This window comes from Dendropsophus ebraccatus, chromosome 5, assembly GCF_027789765.1.
Source record: "Dendropsophus ebraccatus isolate aDenEbr1 chromosome 5, aDenEbr1.pat, whole genome shotgun sequence".
In the NCBI taxonomy this organism is placed as follows: Eukaryota; Metazoa; Chordata; class Amphibia; order Anura; family Hylidae; genus Dendropsophus; species Dendropsophus ebraccatus.
The window spans coordinates 18,008,161-18,034,183 of NC_091458.1; the positions used below are offsets into that span (position 1 = coordinate 18,008,161).

Sequence of the window (26,023 nt, forward strand, 5' to 3'; positions counted from 1 at the left end):
CCTTCTACCAGGCAGAAATATCTACAAGGCAATAGTCAGGCAGGTACAAACATCTCGTTCCCGGCTCCTCATACCCTATTAATTCTCCAAGTAAAGTTGACAGTCTCTAACCTTTTGTTCTGCCTTACAGCTCTGTCACCTTTCATCCAGGAGATGGTTGGTTTTGGAGAGGCTTGCGGTTTACATTCCATAATGACTTCCTTGCCCTTGGTGATGATTATTGTTTTTTGCCGTTGGTTGAGCTCAAACGAGGGAGCGGATGCTGTTAAGGAGAATACATATGAAAATAACAATCACAGATCTGAATCACAATGAAATTCCCCACTGTTACCGTATGCATCGGCTTATTGTGCCTATTTAGAAATGTTTCTGCAAAGACATCTCTCCTTTTAGTCGCTTTCAAAGCCGAACACAAAACAATCTTTGTACATTTCGTAGCGAGATCTGAATTCAAACGGCAGAGGTTATCCGGGAAGCAAACTCATCTCTGCGCGAGCGTTTCACGGGGAAGATGTTCCAAACACCAGAGCGCAATTTACTATTGTCCCTCATGGTACTGTGTGTATAATGATGGTTGGAGGTATAAATCGGAGGAAAAAAATGATCACAAAGGTATGCACATTGCATCGTTTTCTTTTGTCTAAATGGGAAAAATGTTATGTGTTGATAAATTGTATAATATAATATTTATAATGTAATATTTTAACTTTTGCAGAGTTTTGAACACATAAAAATAAACTAAAAGTCTAACTGCATAAAATAGCAAATAGAAAAAACTCACTTAAAGGAAACTTTTAACCTCGGCACCTGGGGTAGAGCCCCAGATACTTACCATGGGGTTAGTATCTGGGGTTCTACGGGGGGGGGGGGGGGGGGGGGGGGGGGGGGGGGGGGGGGGGGGGGGGTGAAAGGCTTCCTTTAAAGGGGTATTCCCATCAAAGTTTGGGGTCATACTGCCCGGACCCCCACCGATCCCAAGAATAGGGATGCAAATGCCTTGCTATGCTTTAGTCCGATCGTTTGACATTGGAATACCGGTGGCAGAAGAAGTTGGATGCAACCTTAGGGAGTCGTGGAAAACATTGTGGTTGGACCCCAGAGATGAGATTATTAACCTCTATACATAGGCTTGGGATAGGAGGCTCAGATAGGAATACCCCTTTAAGGGGGTTAGAAGGGTTTTCTGGGCAAAACAGAATGATGGCCTACCCTACAGGATAGGTCATCAGTGACGGATAGGCAGGGTGCTGACATCCAGTCGGTTAACTGTTCAGTGACCACATTACACAGTGAACAGAGCCAGAAGCACTTGGTTTCCATTCATTGTGTAGTTGTGGGGACATGTAACTTCAGCTCAGCTCCTTTTTAAAGGGGTACTCAAGGGAATTTTTTTTTTTTTGCTTTAAAATCAACTAGTATCATACAGTTATACAAATTAAAAAATATCAAACATTCCAGTCCATATCAGTTGCTGTACTGTATGTCCTGCAGGAAGTGTGTGGCAATGCACAGAGGCTATATGCCTCCTAAGGACAGCATCGGACAGTGTATGTGTGCTGCCATAAAGGCTTCATCATTTGTTCCAATATACCCTACTGTGAATTTTCTTAAAGGGGAACTATCAGCAGTTTAGACGAATCTAACCTGTTAATATTCCCTTATTGTGCACAGGGCGCTAAGCATGAAGGTATGTGTCTTGCCTTCATCCTCTGGGCTGTTCTAATATAGTTAGTTGTTTGCTCCATGGTCCGGTAGGACAATTAGGAGAACTCACCCGCCCCCATATCGACAAACTGGCCCGCCCTCCGGCTGGCCCGCTCCCTTGATTATCACCAGAAGGAGTGGGCCGCCTTGGGGCTGATTGGCGCTATGGGGACAGGGCTGTGCTCGTAATGGTCTCACCGGACCGCGGAGCAAACGACTAACGACATTCCTTCATCCTCGCCATCTCCGGCACAATTGGGACATATCAACAGGTCCGAATTATCGAACCTGCTGATAGATCATCTTTAAGGACACAAAATACAAATTGAACACAATATTGTCATATGGTAACAAATTCCTGCACAGGCTGCAAGTCACAGCACAACCACTGGGTGGCGACACACAGTATACTGTATAGCGTAAACAACTCCTGCCAGAGTACTTTAAATTATCTTAGAATATCTTGAGCCTTAGGGAGAGGTAAGGAAGGACACATCTGTATGAAGATATCCCCCCCCCCCCAGAGGGAATGGCATCTATTAGAGATGAGTGAACCGGGTTCGAGTCGATCCGAACCCGAACATTCGGTATTTGATTAGCGGGGCTGATGAATATGGATAAAACACTAAGGTTGTCTGGAAAACATGGATACAGCCAATGACTATATCCACGATTTCCACATAGCCTTAGGGCTTTATCCAACTTCAGCAGCCACCGCTAATCAAATGCCAAACGATCGGGTTCGGATGGACTCCAGCATGCTCGAGTTTCGCTCATCTTCACTATCTATGTATATGGGGCAGCCATGGGATTCTATATGAATTCTTCAGCTTTTATCACAGCTCTGTAGAATATTAAACTTTTACATGGAATATAGTAATATTGTACTTGGGCCCCTACACATTTAATTCAATGAAGAGGACGTTAAAGTCCTGTGCGGCCGGCATTCAGTACACGACCATTATTTTTAATTAAATGTCTTTTGGCTTATTTATTCTTTACTTTTAAAAGGACGAACAATAAGAAGTATAAAATCAATGTAAACTACCAATGAGAAGATGTGACATTTACCATAAAGGGAGCCATGATATTTCCTTACTGTCGCATTCTATATATCAGACAAATGAGGGTCAGGAGACAGGAAAAGGTCTACAACGCAACATTACGTTTTTTATTTATTTATTTATTTTTTATGATTTACAATTCAGTTGTCAAAAAAAAAATACTAAAAAAAATTCAAATCAACTGGTGTCATAAATTTATATAGATTTGTAATTTACTTTCATTTAAAAATCTAAATTTTTCCAGTGCTTCCAGCTGCTGTGTGTCCTGCAGGAAGAGGTGTATTCTTTCCAGTCTGACACGGTGCTCTCTGCTGCCACCTCTGTCCATGTCAGGAACTGTCTAGAGCAACAGCAAATCCCCATAGAAAACCACTCCTGCTCTGGACAGTTCCTGACATGGACAGAGGTGGCAGCAGAGAGCACTGTGTCAGACTGGAAAGAATACACCGCTTCCTGCAGGACATACAGCAGCTCATAAGTACAGGAAGACTTGAGATTTTTAAATAGAAGTATATTTCAAATCTGTATAACTTCCTGACACCAGTTGATTTGAGCGGGTAGGAAAGTTTTACAGATAAATGTTATTCTTTGCATAATGAAAAATTATCTATTACTTACCTAGAACCTTCAGCTCTGCGCTCCCATAGATAATCCCATATATATTTTCAGCCAGACATTGGTACATTCCAGCGTCAGATTGATTGACGTTATGGATTGTCAACATGCCGTTCACCATCTCAACTCTGTTCTGTAATAGATGTTACCAGTCACACATAAGAACACAATTCTTTAGAACAAATGTAAAGAATATACTTTTGGTTTATTATACACTATATGTGATTATACTGAGTATATACAATTTTATATACTGTGTATGATATGTAGAGGATAGCGATGAGTAAAGCTGGAGCACGTGCGGGTTTATCCGAAGCCAAACCTACTGCATTCGATTATCGGTGGCTTAAAGGGAAACTGACTGCAGAGATATCCATATATTCATGCTGCCAGTTTCCCATTGCCAATCACAGAAGCAATGCATACTTACCTTCCTCACTGCTCTGTAAAATGGACTCTTCCTAAAAGACAATCTTTATCCTGGGCTGACAGTGCCAAAGAGGTGTGTCAGCGACACTGTCAGCGCCTGCTCTGCACAGCCTCAGCCCGCCCCTGTCTGTGGCCAATGCTGTATCTTCAGGCAGACGCCTGTCTCCTCTGGAGGAAGTGGGGATGGCATAGGGACAAAATAGTAGTCGGAGAGCGGGGCGGGCAGAGGCGGTGCAGGGTGGGCCCAGACAGTGTCACAAACACACCTTTGTGAAACTCTCAGCCTAAGATAAAGATTGTTTTTTAGGAACCAGCTGAATCACAGAGCAGCGACGAAGGTAAGTACGCACTGCTCCTGTGATCGGCAATGGAAAACTGGCACCACAAATATTTGCATATCCGTGCTGTCAGTTTCCCTTTAACCCTTAGAAGACCTGGTCAATTTTCATTTTTGCTCTTTAGTTTTTTCCTCCTTGTTTATATAAGACCATAGTGCATACATTTGTCCACCTAGAGCCCTTATTTTTTTGGGCCACTAATTGTACTTTGCAATGGCAGATGTAATTTTTACATAAAATAGGCAGTGAAACCAGAAAAAGATGTTATGTGTGGTGACATAAAATAAATAAATAAAAAATAATAAAAAATAACGAAACACATAATTTTTTTTAATTTATTTATTTAATTTAATTTAATTATTTATTTATAAATTATTATTTTTTTTTTTTTTTTGGGGGGGGGGGGGGGTTACGCTGTTCACGCTAGGGTAAAACCTGCATGTCATATATATTCCTCAAGTCAGTACAATTACAACGATATGTAACTTGCATAACTTTTATTTTATTTGATGGCTTTTCAAAAATTAAAACCTTTTTTCAAAAAAATATATGTTCCTTAAAATTGCTCTATTATCATGCTTATAGCGCTTTTATCCATTGGTCTATGGGGCTGCGAGAGGTGTAATTTTTTGCGCCATGATGTGTACTTTCTATTATTATCTTTTTTGCGTATATTCAACTTTTTGATCACTTTTTACCACAATTTTTCTAGATTTGATGCGACCAAAAAATGCGCAATTTTGCACTTAGGAATTGTTTTCTGCACTTGCCACTTTTACCGTGCGAGATCAGGAATGTGATACTTTAATAGTTCAGGCCAATATGCACGCGGCAATGCTAAACATGTTTATTTATTTGTATTTATAAAATGAAAAAAGGGGGATGATTCTAATTTTTATTAGGGGAGTTTTTTTTTATTAATTAAAGCCTAATTAGCGGGCACAGCGATTGGACCATGCCCGCTAATAGCTAATTGCATATAGCACCCGGGATCGCGGTGATTCAGAGCAGGGTCACTGCGTGGCCCCCCTCTGAACTCCCCTAGCGATGCCAGGACGTACAGTTACGTCCTGGGTCGTCTAGGGGTTAAACCCACTGGGAAATGTTAAAATTATACTTACCACTCCGATCTCCTACCTTCCCTAATGCCCCTCAGCCAATCAGCAGCTGCAGTGGTGTCACCTCTCAGCTGCTGATTGGCTGAACTGTAATACTGTAGACAGAAGATGGAAGGAGTGGTAAGTATAATTCCCCAACAGAGCACAGTCTGGTTGAATTAACCCCCTGTGGGCCAGACTGTCAAATTTCATGGTTAACCAGGTCCGAGAACAAATTTGGTTAAGATTTTTAGAGAAGTATCCATTTAAATTTTGACTTGGAATCTCTATCCCTCTACCACGAGCTTCCTCTGAAATTGAGAGATCGCTCATTAGATCTAAAGGGCCACAAATCCAAAAAAAGTCACAAAAATATATCGAAAACATAAAAGCAAATGCCTATAAATCTTCTGTAAATAATAAATAAGGAAGTAAAAAAATGAACTAGTCCAAAGCAGAATTCACAACAACACGAGAGCGCAGCACAATGTCTTCACTTCTCTCCTTTGATTATAAATATCAATAGATTTATATTCAATCCATGGACAATCAAACTGTACGTTTCCTTTAACTTGACATGTGCTTGACATTTACAAGAATTTTTCTGATTGCTCTTCCTTTTAAATAGACGATACTTTGCCGGGCCGGGAGATAAATCAGAAAGCTTCAATGAATCCCCCAGAGTATAGCTTCATCAGTCAGTGAGACTCCATGGAGAGATGGGCCCCGCAGACGCCGTGTATCCATCCTTCTATCTTACTGTATACATCTTCTATAGGAATCATAAATATTGTTGGCTTACAGCAGCGAGACAACAGAACTCCAGCGCGATCCCTCTGATTATAGCGGATGATCACAGGCACAACGCGGCCGCTCTGCTGGCTTATTTAGGGAATTCAGAATTTTTAAAACCTTTTGCATTTAAATGATACACAAAATGGTGGGAAGGATTCTTATATGCACCACGTGTCCATGTATCTATGGTGATGGATGAAGGGAGTTTCCTATCCACTACCGATTTAATTCTATCCATCTATCTATCTCCCTATCCATCTATCTATCTCCCTATCCATCTATCTATCTATCTATCTATCTCCTATCCATCTATCTATCTAGTTCCTATCCATCTATCTATCTCCCTATCCATCTATCTATCTATCCATCTATCTATCTCTCTCCTATCTATCTATCTATCTATCTATCTATCTATCTATCTATCTCCTATCTATCTATCTATCTATCTATCTATCTATCCATCTATCTATCTCCTATCTATCTATCTATCTATCTATCTATCTATCTATCTAGAAGTAAATCAGAAGTGCCGTGGGATTTACTCTGATATCTATCTATCTATCTATCTATCTATCTATCTCCTATCTATCTCCTATCTATCTCCTATCTATCTCCTATCTATCTCCTATCTATCTCCTATCTATCTCCTATCTATCTCCTATCTATCTCCTATCTATCTCCTATCTATCTCCTATCTATCTCCTATCTATCTCCTATCTATCTCCTATCTATCTCCTATCTATCTCCTATCTATCTCCTATCTATCTCCTATCTATCTCCTATCTATCTCCTGTCTATCTATCTCCTGTCTATCTATCTCCTATCTATCTATCTCCTATCTATCTCCTGTCTATCTCCTGTCTATCTCCTGTCTGTCTGTCTGTCTGTCTGTCTGTCTATCTATCACAAAGAATTACCGCAGCACTCCAAAGGATATCTTCAAATGGACGTGCTTATTTTTCACGCATAAAAATGCAACTTTTCACTCACTCATTGAGAGGTTTCTCAAGCAGTGGCAAACAAGCATATCGATTAAAATGTACCTGTCACAATTTGTTATTTTAGTTTTTTTTTAAGAAATCAGCAGTGGTTGTGATGGCAACCAGTTTTGCAATATATTTACTTTATTTATTTATTTATTTAGGCTTCCTCTGTGCTGATGTTTGGTCTTTCCTCTGTTCAAAAAAAAAAAAGAGACCAAATACAGGAAGTCCCCGTCCTTTGCCGCTCACACAAAGAGAGACACCAGTTTGTCATGCAGGTTATATATCAGCTCAGGATTATTATATTATAAACTTTTGCTAATTCTATTATCTGCTCTGCAGCTCTTTATGTAACAGTCAGTATAATGTCACTGTGTTGTCACTGAGGTTTTGGTGCTGTGTGACAGGAGAACTAACCGTACAGTGCAAGCCCCTGCCCCCCACCCCCAGGTTCTCTGCTACTGAATGTGGATGCGCAGCACTTGTACACATGCGCAGTGAAGGGCGACACCTAGTGGCCATATGTATAACGTTGCAAAGAAACAAAGAGGGTATCTTGCTAAACTGCGATCAAAACCCCTGTTGATTTCATAAATCTTGGTGTTGTGTATTCTGTCCAGTCTGACAGGCTCTCTGCTGCCACCTCTGTCCATGTCAGGAACTGTCCAGAGCTGGAAAGGTTTTCGATGGGGATTTGCTGCTGCTCTGGACAGTTCCTGACATGGACAGAGGTGGCAGCAGAGAGAACTGGGTCAGACAAGAGAAAATACACCACTTCCTGTTGAACATAGAGCAGCAATCTATCTGCTCTATAACATATATGATGGGTTCACTTAAAAGTGTCACTGTCATTTAGTTTTTTTATTGCAGAAATCAATAGTACAGGCGATTTTAATAAACTTTGTAATTGGGTTTATTAGCTGAAAAATGCATTTTTATCATAAGAAAGTAGTTTGAAGCTCTCCCCTTTGTCTTCATGGTTTTCTATGGAGAGGGGAGGGGTGGAGGGAGATGAGGCATCAAAACAGGACAACAAAGAGTTAATTTACAGTTACATCACCGGGATATCTCCTCTGAAGTCAGCACTGACCTCTCTCACGTCTGAATACTGGCTTTGACACAGGTCCTGCTGTGTAATCCTTTGTTCTCTGCTGGTGACTAATCTCCCTCCTCCCCCCTCCCCTCTCCATAGGTTACACAGGGCTCGACTGATGTAAAAGAGTGGAGATTTCCTGATAATGAGCAGTGAAGTAGAGAGAGGAGGAGGGGGGAGGGGGGGACCTGGGGAAAGGCTTTTTGAATGCAGATAATGGCAGATTTGCCTAATAAACCCAATTACAAAGTTTCTTAAAATCGCCTGGACTAAAAAAAAACTAAATGAAACAGTTTACTTAAAAAAATGGTTCTTTTAAAATGTAAGGTCATTTTACTGATATTCACAATAATGCATAAAAATGATGTACAACAAAACAACAACGATTGAATATAAGGAATTACTATGGGTCATTTAATGATGCAGATGGATACAGCCGGGTACATGCACCGATGCAAACATTTACTTGCTGTTCGCCTGTATGTCCATGAAATCCCATCCAGGCAGAGCAGATACAGTATGTCGCTGTTTGCAGATGGAATGTCACGTCTATTGTAATAAAACAAGTAAGTAGAAATGTAATGAATGGAGCCAGTGTGTACCTGGGGGGGCAGGGGGAGGCCGTTCTTCAGCCAGCGATATATGGGCCGAGGCTTTCCAGATGCCTTACACTCCCAGCGGAGCTGGTCGCCACTGTCTAGCTGGGTGTCATTAATCTTCTCTATCCATTGCGGCTGAGCTGCAGCAAAAGGAAATAAATATATAGAAATAAGTGAAAAACACATTTTACTTTCCATATAAATGATTGAGCTGGAATGCTTAAACAGGTGACAACCAATAAGAAAAATAACACGGCCCAAAAGGACATTGAAGGAAATATTTTCACAAGGACAAGCGGCGTACAATACAGAAAGAAGAAGACTTCTACAGAAATAATAGTAGTACTGTACAGGAACAAGAACAACACCTACATGGGAGACACTCGTATCAAGGTTACCCATTATTTAACTATAGAAGAGATAGATAGATAGATAGATAGATAGATAGATAGATAGATAGATAGATAGATAGGAGATAGATAGGAGATAGATAGATAGGAGATAGATAGATAGATAGATAGATAGATAGATAGGATAGATAGATAGGAGATAGATAGATAGGAGATAGATAGGAGATAGATAGGAGATAGATAGGTAGATAGGAGATAGATAGGAGATAGATAGATAGATAGATAGATAGATAGATAGATAGATAGGAGATAGATAGATAGATAGATAGATAGATAGGAGATAGATAGATAGATAGATAGATAGATAGATAGATAGATAGGAGATAGATAGGAGATAGATAGATAGGATAGATAGATAGGAGATAGATAGATAGGAGATAGATAGGAGATAGATAGGAGATAGATAGATAGGTAGATAGGAGATAGATAGATAGATAGATAGATAGATAGATAGATAGGAGATAGATAGATAGATAGATAGATAGATAGATAGATAGATAGGAGATAGATAGATAGATAGATAGATAGATAGATAGATAGGAGATAGATAGATAGATAGATAGATAGATAGATAGATAGATAGATAGATAGGAGATAGATAGATATAGATAGATAGGAGATAGATAGATAGATAGATAGATAGATAGATAGATAGATAGATAGATAGATAGGAGATAGATAGATAGATAGATAGAAGATAGATAGATAGATAGGAGATAGATAGATATAGATAGATAGGAGATAGATAGATAGATAGATAGATAGATAGATAGATAGATAGATAGATCTATACAAAGCAGTGATTGGTGCAAAAAATTTTTTGCACCAATCACTGCTTTGTAATAATTAACTATGATGTATTTAACCTGAGTGAGTTTGTTGTTGTATTTGCACTTGAAAATGGCGTAGGAGACGCCGAAACGTTGTGTACCACTTGTGTTGTTGCTGTATATCGCTTTATGGAATAAATCCACGTATTGCACGTTTTTCTACACTACAAGTGTGCTGCGGAGTTTTTATCTCCTATCTATCTATCTCCTATCTATCTATCTCCTATCTATCTATCTATCTCCTATCTATCTATCTATCTCCTATCTATCTATCTCCTATCTATCTATCTCCTATCTATCTCCTATCTATCTCCTATCTATCTCCTATCTATCTCCTATCTATCTCCTATCTATCTCCTATCTATCTCCTATCTATCTCCTATCTATCTCCTATCTATCTATCTATCTCCTATCTATCTATCTCCTATCTATCTATCTATCTCCTATCTATCTATCTATCTCCTATCTATCTATCTATCTATCTATCTCCTATCTATCTATCTCCTATCTATCTATCTCCTATCTATCTATCTCCTATCTATCTCCTATCTATCTCCTATCTATCTCTCTATCTCTCTCTCTATCTATCTCTCTATCTATCTCCTATCTATCTCCTATCTATCTCCTATCTATCTATCTCTCTATCTATCTCCTATCTATCTCCTATCTATCTCCTATCTATCTCCTATCTATCTCCTATCTATCTCCTATCTATCTCCTATCTATCTCCTATCTATCTCCTATCTATCTCCTATCTATCTCCTATCTATCTCTCTCTCTATCTATCTCTCTATCTATCTCCTATCTATCTCTCTCTCTATCTATCTCTCTATCTATCTCTCTATCTATCTCCTATCTATCTCCTATCTATCTCCTATCTATCTATCTATCTATCTCCTATCTATCTATCTCCTATCTATCTCCTATCTATCTCCTATCTATCTCCTATCTATCTCCTATCTATCTCCTATCTATCTCTCTCTCTATCTATCTCTCTATCTATCTCTCTCTCTATCTATCTCTCTATCTATCTCTCTATCTATCTCCTATCTATCTCCTATCTATCTCCTATCTATCTCCTATCTATCTCCTATCTATCTATCTATCTATCTATCTATATATCCCCTATCTATCTATCTATCTATCTATCTATCTATCTATCTATCTATCTATCTATCTCCTATCTACCTATCTATCTATCTATCTCCTATCTATCTATCTATCTCCTATCTATCTATCTATCTATCTATCTTCTATCTATCTATCTATCTACAGTATCACCATAATGGTCTTCAGTACATGAAATTCATCTCGGCTTATAGAAGAGAAGAATACAATAAATAGGTAGTGTCGACCGGTGGAGAAATATGTGGAGAGCTGCTGGGATTTATGATGGTGGTGGCCATGGCGTGGTGTCCTTCACTCACCTCCATGACCCCCTGGTTATTTGCAGTCCATCACCTGCTCCAGATGCTGCCATGCATTTATCATACAGGGCTATAAAGGAGTCACTCTCTAAATCCCTGGCCAAGCTTGGCTTTTGTTTTATGTTCACGGTCTTACAAGATCTACAAGGAGCTTTATCCCGCAGAGTGCTGTACTTCATCTAAAGGTCTTGGGAAGAAGGATGAGTTTAGGCTTTCAATATATCCTCTGGTATTTAAATGTATAGATAGTTAAGACAATCCCAGATCTAAATCTAACAAAGGCCATCAATGTTCTGAGAGGAGGCTGGGGTATAGCTACAGTGTACAATACTGAGAGGCCCAGGGCTGCTCTATGGAGAAGAAGACCAACACAGGGGAAGGGGCCATGGCTGAATACCCCTATAGGAATAAATAGGGATAGCCAAAGGAGAAAGAGATTGAAAAGGTGTCAGTGCCGACCTACATATACTGTATATACCTAGCAGTGGCACAAAAGCCCTGAGACACTGCAATAGTAGTACAGTATAGGACATGATGGACAAGGCAGAAGATGTGCAGCCATGTAGGGTAGTAGTAGTAGTACAATATAAAATATGATGGGTAACGCAGTTGAAATGCAGCCGTGTGGGCTAGTAGTAGTAGTACAAGAATATAAAACATGATGGGTAAGGCAGGAGATGTCCGGGTGTATAGGGGTAGTAGTAGTATTATGTATCCCTTGTGTATTGCTATGAGCCCAAAGGAAAGACAATCCTTCAGTCATGGTTCCCTAGAGGTTTCCTCCACAGGGGTTTATTCTCTCCTGAGTGCTGGAGGATTAGCTTTGTGCTTAGTGCTGATGTCACTTCCTGCATAACATGCTGATGTCGCTTCCTGGATAACATGGTGGTGTCACTTCCTGGATAACATGGTGATTTCACTTCCTGGATAACATGGTAATGTCCCGACCTGACTCCCAGGGCTGTGCAGGCTGTTGCTGCTGGAGAGGATGATGGCAGAGGGACACTGAGGGACACAGGGCACTGGAGGGACACATGAGCATCCCTCTGCCATCATCCTCTCCAGCAGCCACAGCCCGCACAGCTCTGGGAGGCGGGGTGTGACATCACCATGTTATCCAGGAAGTGACATCACCATGTTATCCAGAAGGTGACATCACCATTTTATCCAGTAAGTGACATCACCATTTTATCCAGTAAGTGACATCACCATTTTATCCAGTAAGTGACATCACCATTTTATCCAGTAAGTGACATCACCATGTTATCCAGGAAGTGACATCACCATGTTATCCAGGAAGTGACATCACCATGTTATCCAGGAAGTGACATCACCATTTTATCCAGTAAGTGACATCACCATGTTATCCAGGAAGTGACATCACCATTTTAACCAGGAAGTGACATCACCATGTTATCCAGGAAGTGAAGCCTTAATTGTACTCAGCATTCTCTCTTATATCGGTAAGACAGAATCCAGCACTGCTAATATAATATTGTTTTCACGACTTCTCTGTGATAACAATGCAGCATTGTTTTATCTCTCAGTACAGATTTCCTTACACTCAGTCACCACGCCATAATGCCGCTGTACATGCTGAAGGCCATGTCTTTTGTCTTACATTTTACAAAGGTGGAAAGAGGAATCTCAAGTACAATCAAAATCCAGATCAAGGCTTTGTACAACGTGAGGGTACGTCACATAGCAACACGGATATTTTTGTAGAAAAACACCATCAATTCAATAATATTCTACTTAGAAAGGTTTTCTACTAGTGCCAAAGTGAAAGAGACAGAATGGGGTTTACGGGAGTCAACTCTGTAAGAATAGGAGCGGGGAGGGTCAGCAGACAGTGAGACCACTAGCCAGACAAGCAATGTCCACCAAGGTCGGTGCATGAGTCCTGTTCGCTACCACCGGTCCTTACAGACTGGACAAAAGACGGACTCTGGACACAGTTCTGGCAATGTCACTCACCCTTTTTTTTCTGCCAGTTTTCACTTAAGTCGTCTAAGGTTGGGTTCACACTAAGTTTTTGCAATCTGTTTTTTTTCGTCCGTTTTTTTTTTTTTTCCAAAAAATGGAAATGGAGAATGGGAAAAAAAGGATGCATATGTGTGCATCCGTTTTGATCCGTTTTTCCATTGAATTCCACTATAAAAAAAAAAAGGATCAAAACAGATTTTTTTTATCCAAACACAATAACATAGTCGACCTTATTTTGGTGTCCGTTAAGAAAAAAAAACAGTTTTTTTATGATGAAATTCAATGGAAAAACGGATCAAAATGGATGCACCCACATGCATCCGTTTTTTCCATCCATTTTTTTTTTTTTTGCAAAAAACAGATGAAAAAAACGGATTGCAAAAACGTAGTGTGAACCCAGCCTTAGGGACACCAGCTAATTTAAGCCAGTGTGAAATTACAGTAAAAATGCACCAGATTTATATCACTGACTTAAAAATTTGGCACGTGTTTATAAGTTTGCACCATCTAATAGTTGGTCAACTTTCTTAGGAAGTTAAAGGGGTACTCCAGTGGGTAAAAAAAATTTTTTTTTCAAAATGACTGGTGTCAGAAATTTATACAGATTTGTAATTTTCTTCTACTTAAAAATCTTCAGTCTTCCAGTTCTTATCAGCTGCTGCATGCCCTGCAGGAAGTGGTGTATTCTTTCCAGTCTTACACAGTGCTCTCTGCTGCCACCTCTGTCTATGTCAGGAACTGTCCAGAGCAGATAGGGTTTTCTATGGGGATTTACTTCCTGATATGGACAGAGATGGCAGCAGAGAGCACTGTGTCACACTGGAAAGAATACACCAATTCCTTCAGGACATACAGGTTTGTGATTATTTAAAAAAAAAAAATTTTTTTATATATATATATATATATATATATATATATATATATATATAAATTATTTTTATTTTTTTTACATCAATAGCCTATATTACACATAGCAAACCATATCAGTTTAATGTGAGAAATCCAGGCATTAGAGATGTCATCTATAAGGAGGCTGCTGAAATATACTGTATATAGACGTCACTGGAATGTATCAGTGTATCAGCTGCTACCTCCACCATTATTATCCCTTACTCCAGTATGTCATGTCCTGACCTTTATGTTACACATTGGTATAAGACAACACCAGCCACTTACTGTATACTTGTAATTGACCTCGGAAGGCGTTCTTCCCCCTGGAGTTCTCCGCTTTACATTCATAGGTCCCTGCGTCTTCCAGCTGAACGTTAGGAATCTCCAGGACGGCTTGTGATTTTCTTAGCCGCGCTTTACTAGGAATAAAGCCGCTGACCTTCCTCCACGAGATGGTGGGAACAGGGCTGAAAGAGTACAGAAAGAGTCAAATGAGGAGGGTGGTCCGGCAGAGCAGTAGCTAGGATTCATGGGGCCGCACGCACAACACAAAGCACTGCGCATATATCTGCTTTACTGCTGGTGCACTGATAACCCCTGACCTCTGCACGCACATTTTCCTTACCTATTTGATTGCACAGCTGGAGAACAGAGGTCAGGGGTTATCAGTGCAGTGAAGCAGAGATTTCTGTCTTCTGCTTGTTAACCCTTTTTTTGTGTTGCAGCATGTAACTAAACATTGGGACATGGAATTTGTAAAATATGGAGCAGTCTATTAAGATTGAATAATTTATTTCATTTTCTTTTTTTGTACAAATATATAACAAAGTATATGTAATAAGGTTATTAAAATTAAATAGGTGTTTTCCCTCCGGGTGGGTATTGGGCTACTGGTTGTTGGAGGTGCCCCATAGGGGGATGTGGAGAGAGATCGGGGGGGCCTTAACCAGGTTCTTAGTCAGAGCCCTCCAAACCATTCCTTAGTAAGGAGAGATATGAGAATAGAACATAGATATAATTATAAAAGAAATATCTAGAGGTATATGGGTCGGAACTCGGGGAGGTGCATCCCATGGTAAAGAATTAATGTATTCTTCAGGAACAATAGATAAGTAAGAGAAACAAAGACATTTTCTTTCACAAATGATAGGAAACTCTAATCTCTATATTTTAAGAATTTTGGAGCTTTGATTTATATATATAAGATTATGTTAAATAAAGAGGATATAAAAAAAAAAAAAAGTAAACATTCGGACACACACTGCAGTACATAAGGGGTTAAGCAGAAGGACACACTTACCTTCTCCCCCAGGCCCCCCTCCTGCATGGGCCCCATAGCAACTGCCTACCCTGCCTTTATGGTAGCTACGCCATTGTGGTCGGTGTTCTTCCTGTTGCCTGCTGCTAATATAAGCCGTTATAAGTAGCAATAAAGGCCGAACACGACTGAGGCCGCGCCGACCACTTGATGTATTGCCCCTTCCCATAGGAAAACGGTGGCTGGTAATAAGAGTTTAAGGCTTTTAGTGTTACTTTATCACAGTCTACAGATAATGAATATTGTATAGGTAACTGATAATGTAACGGCCCGATTCCTCCCGTAGTCACGGCTAACTAATGACCACGGCGGTAGCAGCTTGGAATAGAAAACCGGTGGGCTCCCCGTCCTAGTACAGGGACCGGATTATATCGCTCATTTAAAATCTTTATCATGATTCCCAGTGACACAGCCGGATTGAATTTTTTTTTTTTTAGTTGTTTGTTTATGTCGATATTTAGTTTATTCGAGCTGTCCTGATACTTTAGTCGTGAGCTGGTAGGTTTAAGGGCTAATTTATCCTACAGCTCCTGAAGAATTGGATAGGGTATGGGTTAAAATGCAACACCTTCTCCCAGAAAATATGGCTTCATTGATTACCTGTTAATAGAGAAAATGTAAAGGGGAACTCCGGAGAAATTTTTTTTTAAAATTAGCTGGTGTCAGAAAGCTATGTAGATTTGTACTTTACTTTTCTTTAAAAATATCAAGTCTTCCAGTACTTATCTGCTGCTGTACATCCTGCAGGAAGTGGTGTATTCTTTCCAGTCTGACACAGTGCTCTCTGCTGCCACCTCTGTCCATGTCAGGAACTGTTCAGAGCAGCAGCAAATCCTCATAGAAAACCTCTCCTGCTCTGGACAGTTCCTGACATGGACAGAGGTGGCAGCAGAGAGCACAGTGTCAGACTGGAGTGAATACACCCCTTCATGCAGGACATACATCAGCTGATAAGTACTGGAAGACTGGAGATTTTTAAATAGAAGTAAATTACAAATCTATATAACTTTCTGAAACCAGTTGATATGAATGAGAAATATTTTTGCTGGAGTTCCCCTTTAACATGTATTTTACCTGAATGGAATACCCCTTTAATGCCGAATATAATAGTCAAATATTTAGAGGACTGTTCCTAGTGAATGTGTACTGCCCCTCCTAAGATGTCTGTGGTTCTGAGCAGTCTCCATATATCCAGCACTATGTAATCATAAGCCGTGTGGTCAGAAGCTTTATATAGTGTGAAGGCCGTAGAAAACTTTGCTGATTCAAACCGAGGGGAATCAATAATGCATAGAGAGAAGAGCGATGATATTTTAAGTGAAATACATAAACTTTTACCTTTACAATGTGAGGCTCAGCGGCGTTTGCAATGATAATGTGATCATTTTATCTCCCGCTTTTACGCGGCTTCTCTTACAGTTTAAAAGGGCAGATTTTATATACGGTAAAAGGGGGAGACATCTGTGTTCTAAGCCAAACTACAGCTAAAAAGGATATAACATTAGGGAGGGATCCTACTCAGAAGGTATAGCATAAGGCTATGTTCACACTATGTAAAAGTACGGCCGTTGTTGCCGATGGCATTAACGTCCGTACTTTTGGCGCGGTTTAACAATGCCTTACTTTCAATGGGATCCCGGCCGGAGCGTATACACATCGTATATGGGATCCCATACAGGGCCGGAAATAACTAACATTTCAGTTTTCTGCAGCCGCAATTCAATGAACTGTGGCCGTAGGAAACCCTGTCAGTTTACACAAAGAAGCGAGCGGCTCCGGCCGCTTGCTTCATTGTGTGCAGGTGGAAAGCTCAGATGTGGGGGTGCGCTGATGCGCTCACATCAGAGCTCTGCGTACCGGCCAGGATGATCTGGGCAGAGACTGGCCGTTCCGTGACCCGGCCGGGGTCACGGAACGGCCGGTCTCTTATGACGCGTGCACATAGCCTAAAGGTATAAAACCTACAAATAAAAAGTTCAAATCCATCTCCTATCTATTAGAGATGAGTGAATAGTGAAATATTCGAAAATTCTAAATTTGACTCGAATTGCCCCCGCTATTGGCATATTCGATCGAATATCGAATCCCATTATAGTCTATGGGAGAAAAATACTCCCAATCAATATTCGACTACTAGGAGGTCACCAGGAGGTCTCTCCATGTGAGGACGGTCTGTAGGTGGGAGGCTTCCATAGACCAGACAATCGCTCCACAGACGCCAGTGATTTGCTGGCTGCCTATAAGACGACCTGGGCTCTGACTCGATCCGCAGATTTATTCAATAGACAACAAAGTCTATAAAGAACAACCACAACAATAATGAGTCAAACTCTCAGAACTCTTCATTTCATCTCAGCAAAGGTTTGTGGAAACTTTAAAGTTCCTTCACTACCTGGAGTCTTAATTGGGAGATATTCCTTTGTATGTTAGGCTGGAAATGCGTTAGTATGAGCAGCGACGGCAGCACAGATCACAATGTAAGAAATACAGGGAGTACGACAACTGGGAAGCTGATTGTGTCTCCCATTTAAACCAGGGCTGTGCATTGCAAATGCTAGTGCTGTGACAACAGGGATCCCAACATATTTCACTGACAACTATAGTGAGAATAGTCCAAAGAGGTAGCAATAGGAAACAATGTAATGATAAGGCGTTCATCCCAGTGACAATGTCTATGGCAGCTGGTGTATTATTGTAAAGGTATACAGCGTGTAATATGGCTGGCAAATACAGGATCCAGCTCTATAAAAATTCCTGACCTTCAAGGAACTTCAAAGGTCATACCGACGCATTTCGAACAACTGCCACAGAGAAAGTGCTACCTGAGCTATCGGCATCATGGTATAGAGCTGAAGGAGCTGAGCGGATTGATATATATCTTTACGGGAAGAGATTCAGTATAACTTGGAATTTATTGATTGAAATCTCTGATGTTTTTATGATAAAGAGTCCAGGTCATCAAGTGACCCCGCCCACTGGACTCCTTATCACAGAATGATCAGGGTTCTCCATCAACATGTTACAAGTTATCCTGAATCTTTTCCCACAAAGTTATATATCAATCTGCTCAGCTCTTCCTGCTCTATAACATGGTGCCAATAGATTAGATAGCATTGACTTGGTGACAGGTTCCCTTTAATGGGGGGGGGGGGGGGGGAGGGTTTATAGATATTGATGCCCCTTTAATAATTCTGCCTCCACCATCTGGGAACTAATAATGTACTGTATGTTTGTAGGTAGAGGAGAAACGCTAGTGCAGTATGATCTTCCTGACAGCATGCCTGCCATTGCCTGCTCATATCAGGAAGATCATATGGAGAAGGACACACACTTGTTTGAAAAGCGTCGGTGTGACCTAAGTTTTTTTTAATTAAGAATTTTTTTGAAACTTGAATATGTATTTGTCTTTTTCTCTGTGTTAATTGATACACTGGGCTCTAAGTGTGGCCTCAACAAGGGGAAACATAGTAAATTGCCGGCAGTGTTCCTGGACCCTAAGGGGGAGATTTATCAAACATGGTGTAAAGTGAACCTGGCTTAACCCCTTAAGGACCGGGCCAATTTCTTTTTTTGCGTTTTCGTTTTTTCCTCCTTGTGCTTAAAAGGCCATAGCACTTGCAATTTTTCACCTAGAAACCCACATGAGCCCTTATTTTTTGCGCCACTAATTGTACTTTGCAATGACAGGCTGAATTTTTTCATAAAATACACTGCGAAACTAGAAAAAAAAAATGTGTGGTAAAATTGGAAAAAAAATGCATTTTGTTTATTTGGGGGATATTTGTTTTTACGCCGTTCGCCCTGTGGTAAAACTGACTTGTTATATATGTCCGTCAAGTCGTTACGATTACAACGATATGTAACATGTATAACTTTCATTGTATCTGATGGCTTGTAAAAAATTCAAACCATTGTTAACAAAAATATGTTCCTTAAAATCGCTCCATTCCCAGGCTTATAGCGCTTTTATCCTTTGGTCTATGGGGCTGTGTCAGGTGTCATTTTTTGCACCATGATGTCTTCTTTCTATTGGTACCTTGATTGCGCATATGTGATTTTTTGATCGCTTTTTATTACAATTTTTCTGGATTTGATGCAACCAAAAATGCGCAATTTTGCACTTTGGGATTTTTTGGCGCTTACGCCATTTACCGTGCGAGATCAGGAATGTGATTAATTAATAGTTCAGGTGATTACGCACGGGGCGATAGCAAACATGTTTATTTATTTATTTTTATTTATAACATGGGAAAAGGGGACCTTTATTAGGGGAGGGGGCTTTTTATTAATAAGAACACTTTTTTTTTTACACTTATATAATAGAAGCCCCCCTGGGGTTAGGGTTATTCCCCCTGGGATCAGGGTTATTCCCCCCCTGGGGTTAGGGTTATTCCCCCTGGGGGACTTCTAGTATATACTCACTGATCTCTCATTGAGATCTATGCTGCATAGATATGCAGCATAGATTGATGAGATAGGCACTCGATTTCTTCCGGCTGCTGCAGCCGGAAGCAACTGAATGTCGAGCTGGGATCAGCGCCATTACGGCGCAGACCCAGTCCGAGTGAGGATGTGTGGATTGCTCCTCCTCCCGGAGGAGCGATCCACCCCACTAGACACCAGGGATCGGCTCCAGAAGGTAATCGGATGCAGCACGGCTTTCGGACCATGCCCACTAATAGCTGCGGTCCCGGGTGCCGCAGCAGCGGTTCAGAGCGGGGTTGAAGAGTGGCCCCGCTCTGAATTCCCTTACTGACCGCAGGGCGTAAATATACACCCGCGGTCCTTAAGGTGTTAAAGGTTTATTCCAACTGTCATTTCATACAAACTACAAAACATCAACATTTTTTTCCTTAAAGCAAATCTGTCAGCCCCTGTGCCGGGACAGAGCCCAGTTGATTCCCCAGTGCAGACCCATATACTCACCGCTTCCGAGAAGTCCCACTCCTGGACCCACTCCTGGGAGCTGTGGGCCAATATGGGGATCGCCGGGGGGTAGGGGGTATAGAGGTCAGATCCCTCAAGATCTCTTACTTGTCCCCCATGCTGTAGATAGGGGACAAGTTAGTTTTAAGTTGGAATACCCCTTTAAGGAAAAAAATGTTGATGTTTTGTTGTTTGTATCAAATGACAAAAAAAAAAAAAAATGTACATGGAAAAAAAAAGACCCCATAATTATTTCCCCTCGAAGGCTGCAAATTGGAAAAAGCGTAAAATGTCATTGTAAATGGAAGTAGCAATTGGTCAGAAGTAGAATTAAATTCCCCGATGTGATTCCCGGCTAATGGCTGGGGGACGTAGATAAGAACTTGTTACATGTTCACCAAAATAACGTCATGTTGTTAGTTGATGGAATTGAGTAAGATAACCTTTAATTGCTTAACGGGACACATCTTTTGTTGGCGGCTATGTATAAAAGCAGGAGGAAAATGATAATAACGTCTGCGGCTCAGGCTGTTATTAGCCGTACCGGAGGTGGAAAGGAGCGTGTAATAAAGGGAGAACAGTGGGAGTGCATTTTCTTAATGTCACATCCACTATGTCATTTTAATAATCCCTCTAGGTATATAGATTTGTTCAGTTGTTACGCCGAGGATTTGTTATTCTATGTTTAACAACATAAGATCTGAAAGCGGTATCGGCTTAGAAAAGAGGTGACATTTTACCATACGCACGTTCTGTAGCTAAATACTGGGAGCAATGGCTTATGGGTGGTGGCGGCGGCACCGAGCTCAACCTCTACACATCATCAGTTTATCATTGGTTTTCATGTGGCTCCTTGTGTAAAATTTTCCCAATTATCAAGAAAAAATAAAAAAACTTTTGGATCGAAGGGATACTTATTCTACTTAAAGGGGAACTCTTTCTTTTAAAAAAATGGTTTCAGAAAGTTATATAGATTTGTAATTTTACTTCTATTTAAAACATTTTTAACTTCCCATACTAATCAGCTTCTGTATGTCCTGCAGGTAGTGATAAATTTTAAGTCTGACATAGTGCTCCCTTCTGCCACCTCTGTCCATAGCAGCAGCAAATCCTCATAGAAAACCTCTTCTGCTCTGGACAGTTCCTGACATGGACAGAGGTGGCAGCAGAGAGCACTGTGTCAGACTGGAGAGAATACTCCACTTCCTGCAGGACATACAGCAGCTGATAACTATGGGAAGACTTGAGGTTTTTTAAATAGAAATAAATTACAAATCTATAGAAATTTCTGAAACCAGATTGAAAGTTTATTTTTTTTTTTTTCCACCGGAGTAACCCTGTGTGGTGGATTCAATGTAGACTTTAAGTCTAATATGAAATCTGACATTTTTTCTGAAGCCCCACAGAGGAAGAATGGGCACTGACAAAGTTCCTATAAAAAATAATAACATATGGAAGAAATTAAATACATTCTTTAATTCCATATGGCGCCCATGAGAATGTAGTATATATGTCTCCACTACTGAACTACTTCACCTATCACTCGCTACGGGTGTCAATCATAATTTTGTTATTCACAGTTTGCTCAGTAACTTGTTTTCTTTCTATTTTGCCCATCTGGAAAAATGACTTAATAGTTGATCTCTCTTGTTTTTATATTGTTTTCCTTTAATGCACATATGAGCCGGCTAATTATATCTCAGATTACGTGATGACGTGTATTGCATATCTAATGGGCTATGTTAGGGCTTAGGTTTGTATTAATCTTGGTTGAAAATCTTCGAATAAAAGATGAAAAAAAATAAATAAAATAGCTGATTGGTTGTAGTCTAGGTGATGGGACCCCCACCACTGCTAGTTATCACCTATCCCTTGTTCTCTGGGTGCTGCGCCATTCCCTTTCTATGAGATTTTGCACAATAGCCAATCCTCAGAATGGAGTAGAGAGGCTTGGTGTGCACATAGCGTTTCCAAGGACCTCCAGTTCCATGATCGGTGAGGGTCCTAGTGGCTGTACCCCCCTAATAAGCTGTTAATAACCCAGCCTTTCGTTTTGGGATATCCCCTTTATAGCCATACCCAGTGACATCCTGTTGCAGACAGCCACTACTAACAGCCCAAATAAATCCATCATTAACCCCTTAAGGTCAAAGCCAATTTTCGTTTTTGCGCTTTTGCTTTTTCCATTTTAAGTTTTAAAGTCCATAGTGCTTGCATTTTTTCACCTAGAGACTTATATGAGTGCTTATTTTTTGCGAAACCAATTGTACTTTGCAATTACAGGCATAATTTTTCCATAAAATATGTTGTGAAACCGGAAAAAAATCATTTGCGCTGTCAAATTGAAAAAAAAAAAAGAATTTGTTTTGATTTCGGGGAGTTTTGCATTTACGCCGTTCGCCCTATGGTAAAACTGACTTGCTATATATGTTCCTCAAGTCGTTACGATTACTATGATATATAACATGTATAACTTATATTGTATCTGATGGCCTGTAAAAAATTCAAACCATTGTTAACAAATATATGTCACTTAAAATCGCTCCATTCCCAGGCTTATAGCGCTTTTATACTTTGGTCTATGGGGCTGTGTGAGGTGTCATTTTTTGAGCCATGATGTGTTCTTTCTATCGGTACCTTGATTGCGCATATACGACTTTTTGATCGCTTTTTATTACATTTTTTTCTGGATTTGATGCGACCAAAAATGCGCAATTTTGCACTTTGGGATTTTTTTGCGCTTACGCCGTTTACCGTGCGAGATCAGGAATGTGATTAATTAATAGTTCGGGCGATTACGTGTGGGGTGATACTAAATATGTTTATTAATTTATTTATTTATTAATTTATATTTATAAAATGGGAAAAGGGGGGTGATTTGGACTTTTATTAGGGGAGGGGATTTTTTATTAATAAAAACACTTTTTTACTTTTTTTTTTTACATACACTAGAAGCCCCCCTGGGGGGCTTGTATATACACAGCAAAGATCCATTAGATCGGTCATAGATTGCTATGGCCTGCTGCAGGCCACAGCAATCTATTGCCGAGACGGGATCAGCGTCATTCCGACGCTGAGGCCCGGCACGGGCAGAAGAACGGATCTCCCCCCCGCGATCGCATCGCGGGGGGGAGATCCGTGCCACTAGACACCAGGGATGTGCAGTACAAAGCACTTCAATGCAGCTGTCAGGTTTGACAGCTGCATTGAAGGGCTTAATTAGCCGGCGCGGCAACGGGACCCGCGCCGGCTAATAGAGGCACTGCCCGGCTGCAGATTGCAGCCGGGATCGGTGCCGTTCAGAGCGGGGTCCCGGCGGGACCCCGCTCTGAACACCCCCTGCGGCACCATGACGTATCAGATACGTCATGGGTCGCTACAGAAGTCCAGCAAAACTTTTTATTAAAGTATTGTACTACCCCCCAAAAGTTATACAAACCCCCAATATACACTTATTACAGGAAATGCTTATTAGGTGCTTGATGCACGTACTACTGCATCAAGGCCTCACTTCCTGGACAACATGGTGATGTCACTTCCTGGACAACATGGTGCTGTCTCTTCCTGGACAACATGGTGATGTCACTTCCTGGACAACATGGTAATGTCACTTCCTGGATAACATGGTGATGTCACTTCCTGGATAACATGGTGATGTCACTTCCTGGATAACATGGTGATGTCACACCCCGACTTCCAGAGCCGTGTGGGCTGTGGCTGCTGGAGAGGATGATGGCAGAGGGATGCTCAGTGTCCCTCCAGTGCCCTGTGTTCCTCAGTGTCCCTCTGCCATCATCCTCTCCAGCAGCCACAGCCCGCACAGCTCTGGGAGTCGGGTCGTGACATCACCATTTTATCCAGGAAGTGACATCACCATGCTATCCAGGAAGTGACATCACCATTTTATCCAGGAAGTGAAGCCTTGATGCAGTAGTAAGTGCAGGGAAAAAAGCACTTTATAAGCATTTCCAGTAATAAATGTATATTGGGGATTTGTATAACTTTTGGGTGGTAATACAATGCTTTAATAAAAATTTCACTGAACTTCTTTACGTTTTACAGATTTGTAATTTAATTTTATTTATACCTAACAAAAAACAACAATGCTGGACAATAATTCGAAATATAACGACAGTAACTCTTTATTAATTACATACCAAGAATAAGAGCAGTTTTATCTAAAATTGCAGGAAGGAAGTACATACATTGGAGGGATGATGGGCAGACAAAAAATTTATTACATATACAAAAATGCATACGTATCCATATGTGTATACATGGCTACATACATATGTGGTGGGAAAAACACATAAAATGCAATTTTAGATAAAACAGTTCTTATTCTTGGTATGTAATTAATAAAGAGATACTTTCGTTATATTTGGAATTATTGTCCAGCATTGTTGTTTTTTGTTAGGTATAAACTTTGGAATTGTGCTTTATGGACAAATAAGTATATAGGGGTCCTATTGTAGGTATTTTAATTTTATTTATCTCAAGTCTTCCAGTACTTATCCGCTGCTGTATGTCCTGCAGGAATTGGTGTACTCTTTCCATTCTGACAAAGTGCTCTCTGCTGCCACCTCTGTCCATGTCCATGCTTCCCGCACAGTGATGAATGGAGGGGATGGGCCAGATCAGTGCTCTGCAGGGTGGTAGCCAAGCCCCCACTGTTACGAGCAGAAAAATTTGAAAGTACAAAATGCTACTTGGTATTCTGCCTATTTATCTCCCTGCTTGTAGCTGGAAGATAATACAGCTTGGTATGTTGCCAGCATCTTTGTATAAATAGGGTAATAATAGGCCATTTCTGCTATAATATACTTGTACCCGGATGGAATACAGGGACAGAAAGTGTGAGCCCTAACATTGGCCCCTTAAGACTATCCCTGCCTACTAGCTAGACTGACCCTAGTTAATTGCAGACAACTAGGCATTGTTCCTTTCAAAAGGTAAGTGAAACACAGAATGAGACAAGACGGACAAACACAATAAAGAATAGTCAAGTAGATACAGGTTAAACTAGAGATAGCTGAACGGTACAAGAACAGCCGGATAAAACGGAGGTCAGAATTCCAAGCAATCCTATCCAATATGAACCACCAGCCCAAGCTACAAGAGACAAGCGATGTCCAAGTGAACTTCTTATAAGATGCCAGAGTCCTGGTCCAGGGTGTGATTGGACTAGCCCTCTGGCATCCAGACCACACAGAGCAGAGATTGACAGAGAATGGAGATTAGTGGAGAAGCCAACTGTCCATCACTACTTAGTCTAAACCATCTACAGCCCAGCACTAGGCTAGCAGAAGAGACCAGATGGGTGTAGTGGAACTTGTCAATCACCACACAGCAAGTACTAGAATCAGACATAGTTCAGACTAATACAAAGGAAACATACAGTTCAGACACTGAATCATGGTAAAAAGTGCAGTCTTGGCCATACAGGTCTGAACAGACATGGGCATAACAATGCTGTTTTGTTGCAGACACACCCTCATATCTGAAAATTTACATTTTC

The 26,023-nt window shown here is 40.6% G+C and overlaps 1 protein-coding gene across 5 annotated transcripts in view; it reads right to left on the reverse strand.

The window, feature by feature from the left end:
* Positions 1 to 26,023, reverse strand: part of CNTN5 (contactin 5) — a 948,473-nt gene that overhangs the window by 192,418 nt on the left and 730,032 nt on the right. For all 5 annotated transcript variants that reach the window (XM_069969612.1, XM_069969611.1, XM_069969613.1 and 2 more), the window contains 4 exons: positions 14,547 to 14,728; positions 8,721 to 8,857; positions 3,387 to 3,516; positions 112 to 262 (listed from right to left, as the gene is read on the reverse strand). In XM_069969612.1, coding sequence (XP_069825713.1) covers positions 112 to 262; positions 3,387 to 3,516; positions 8,721 to 8,857; positions 14,547 to 14,728 — 600 coding nt within the window. The remainder of the gene's footprint in view (positions 1 to 111; positions 263 to 3,386; positions 3,517 to 8,720; positions 8,858 to 14,546; positions 14,729 to 26,023) is intronic.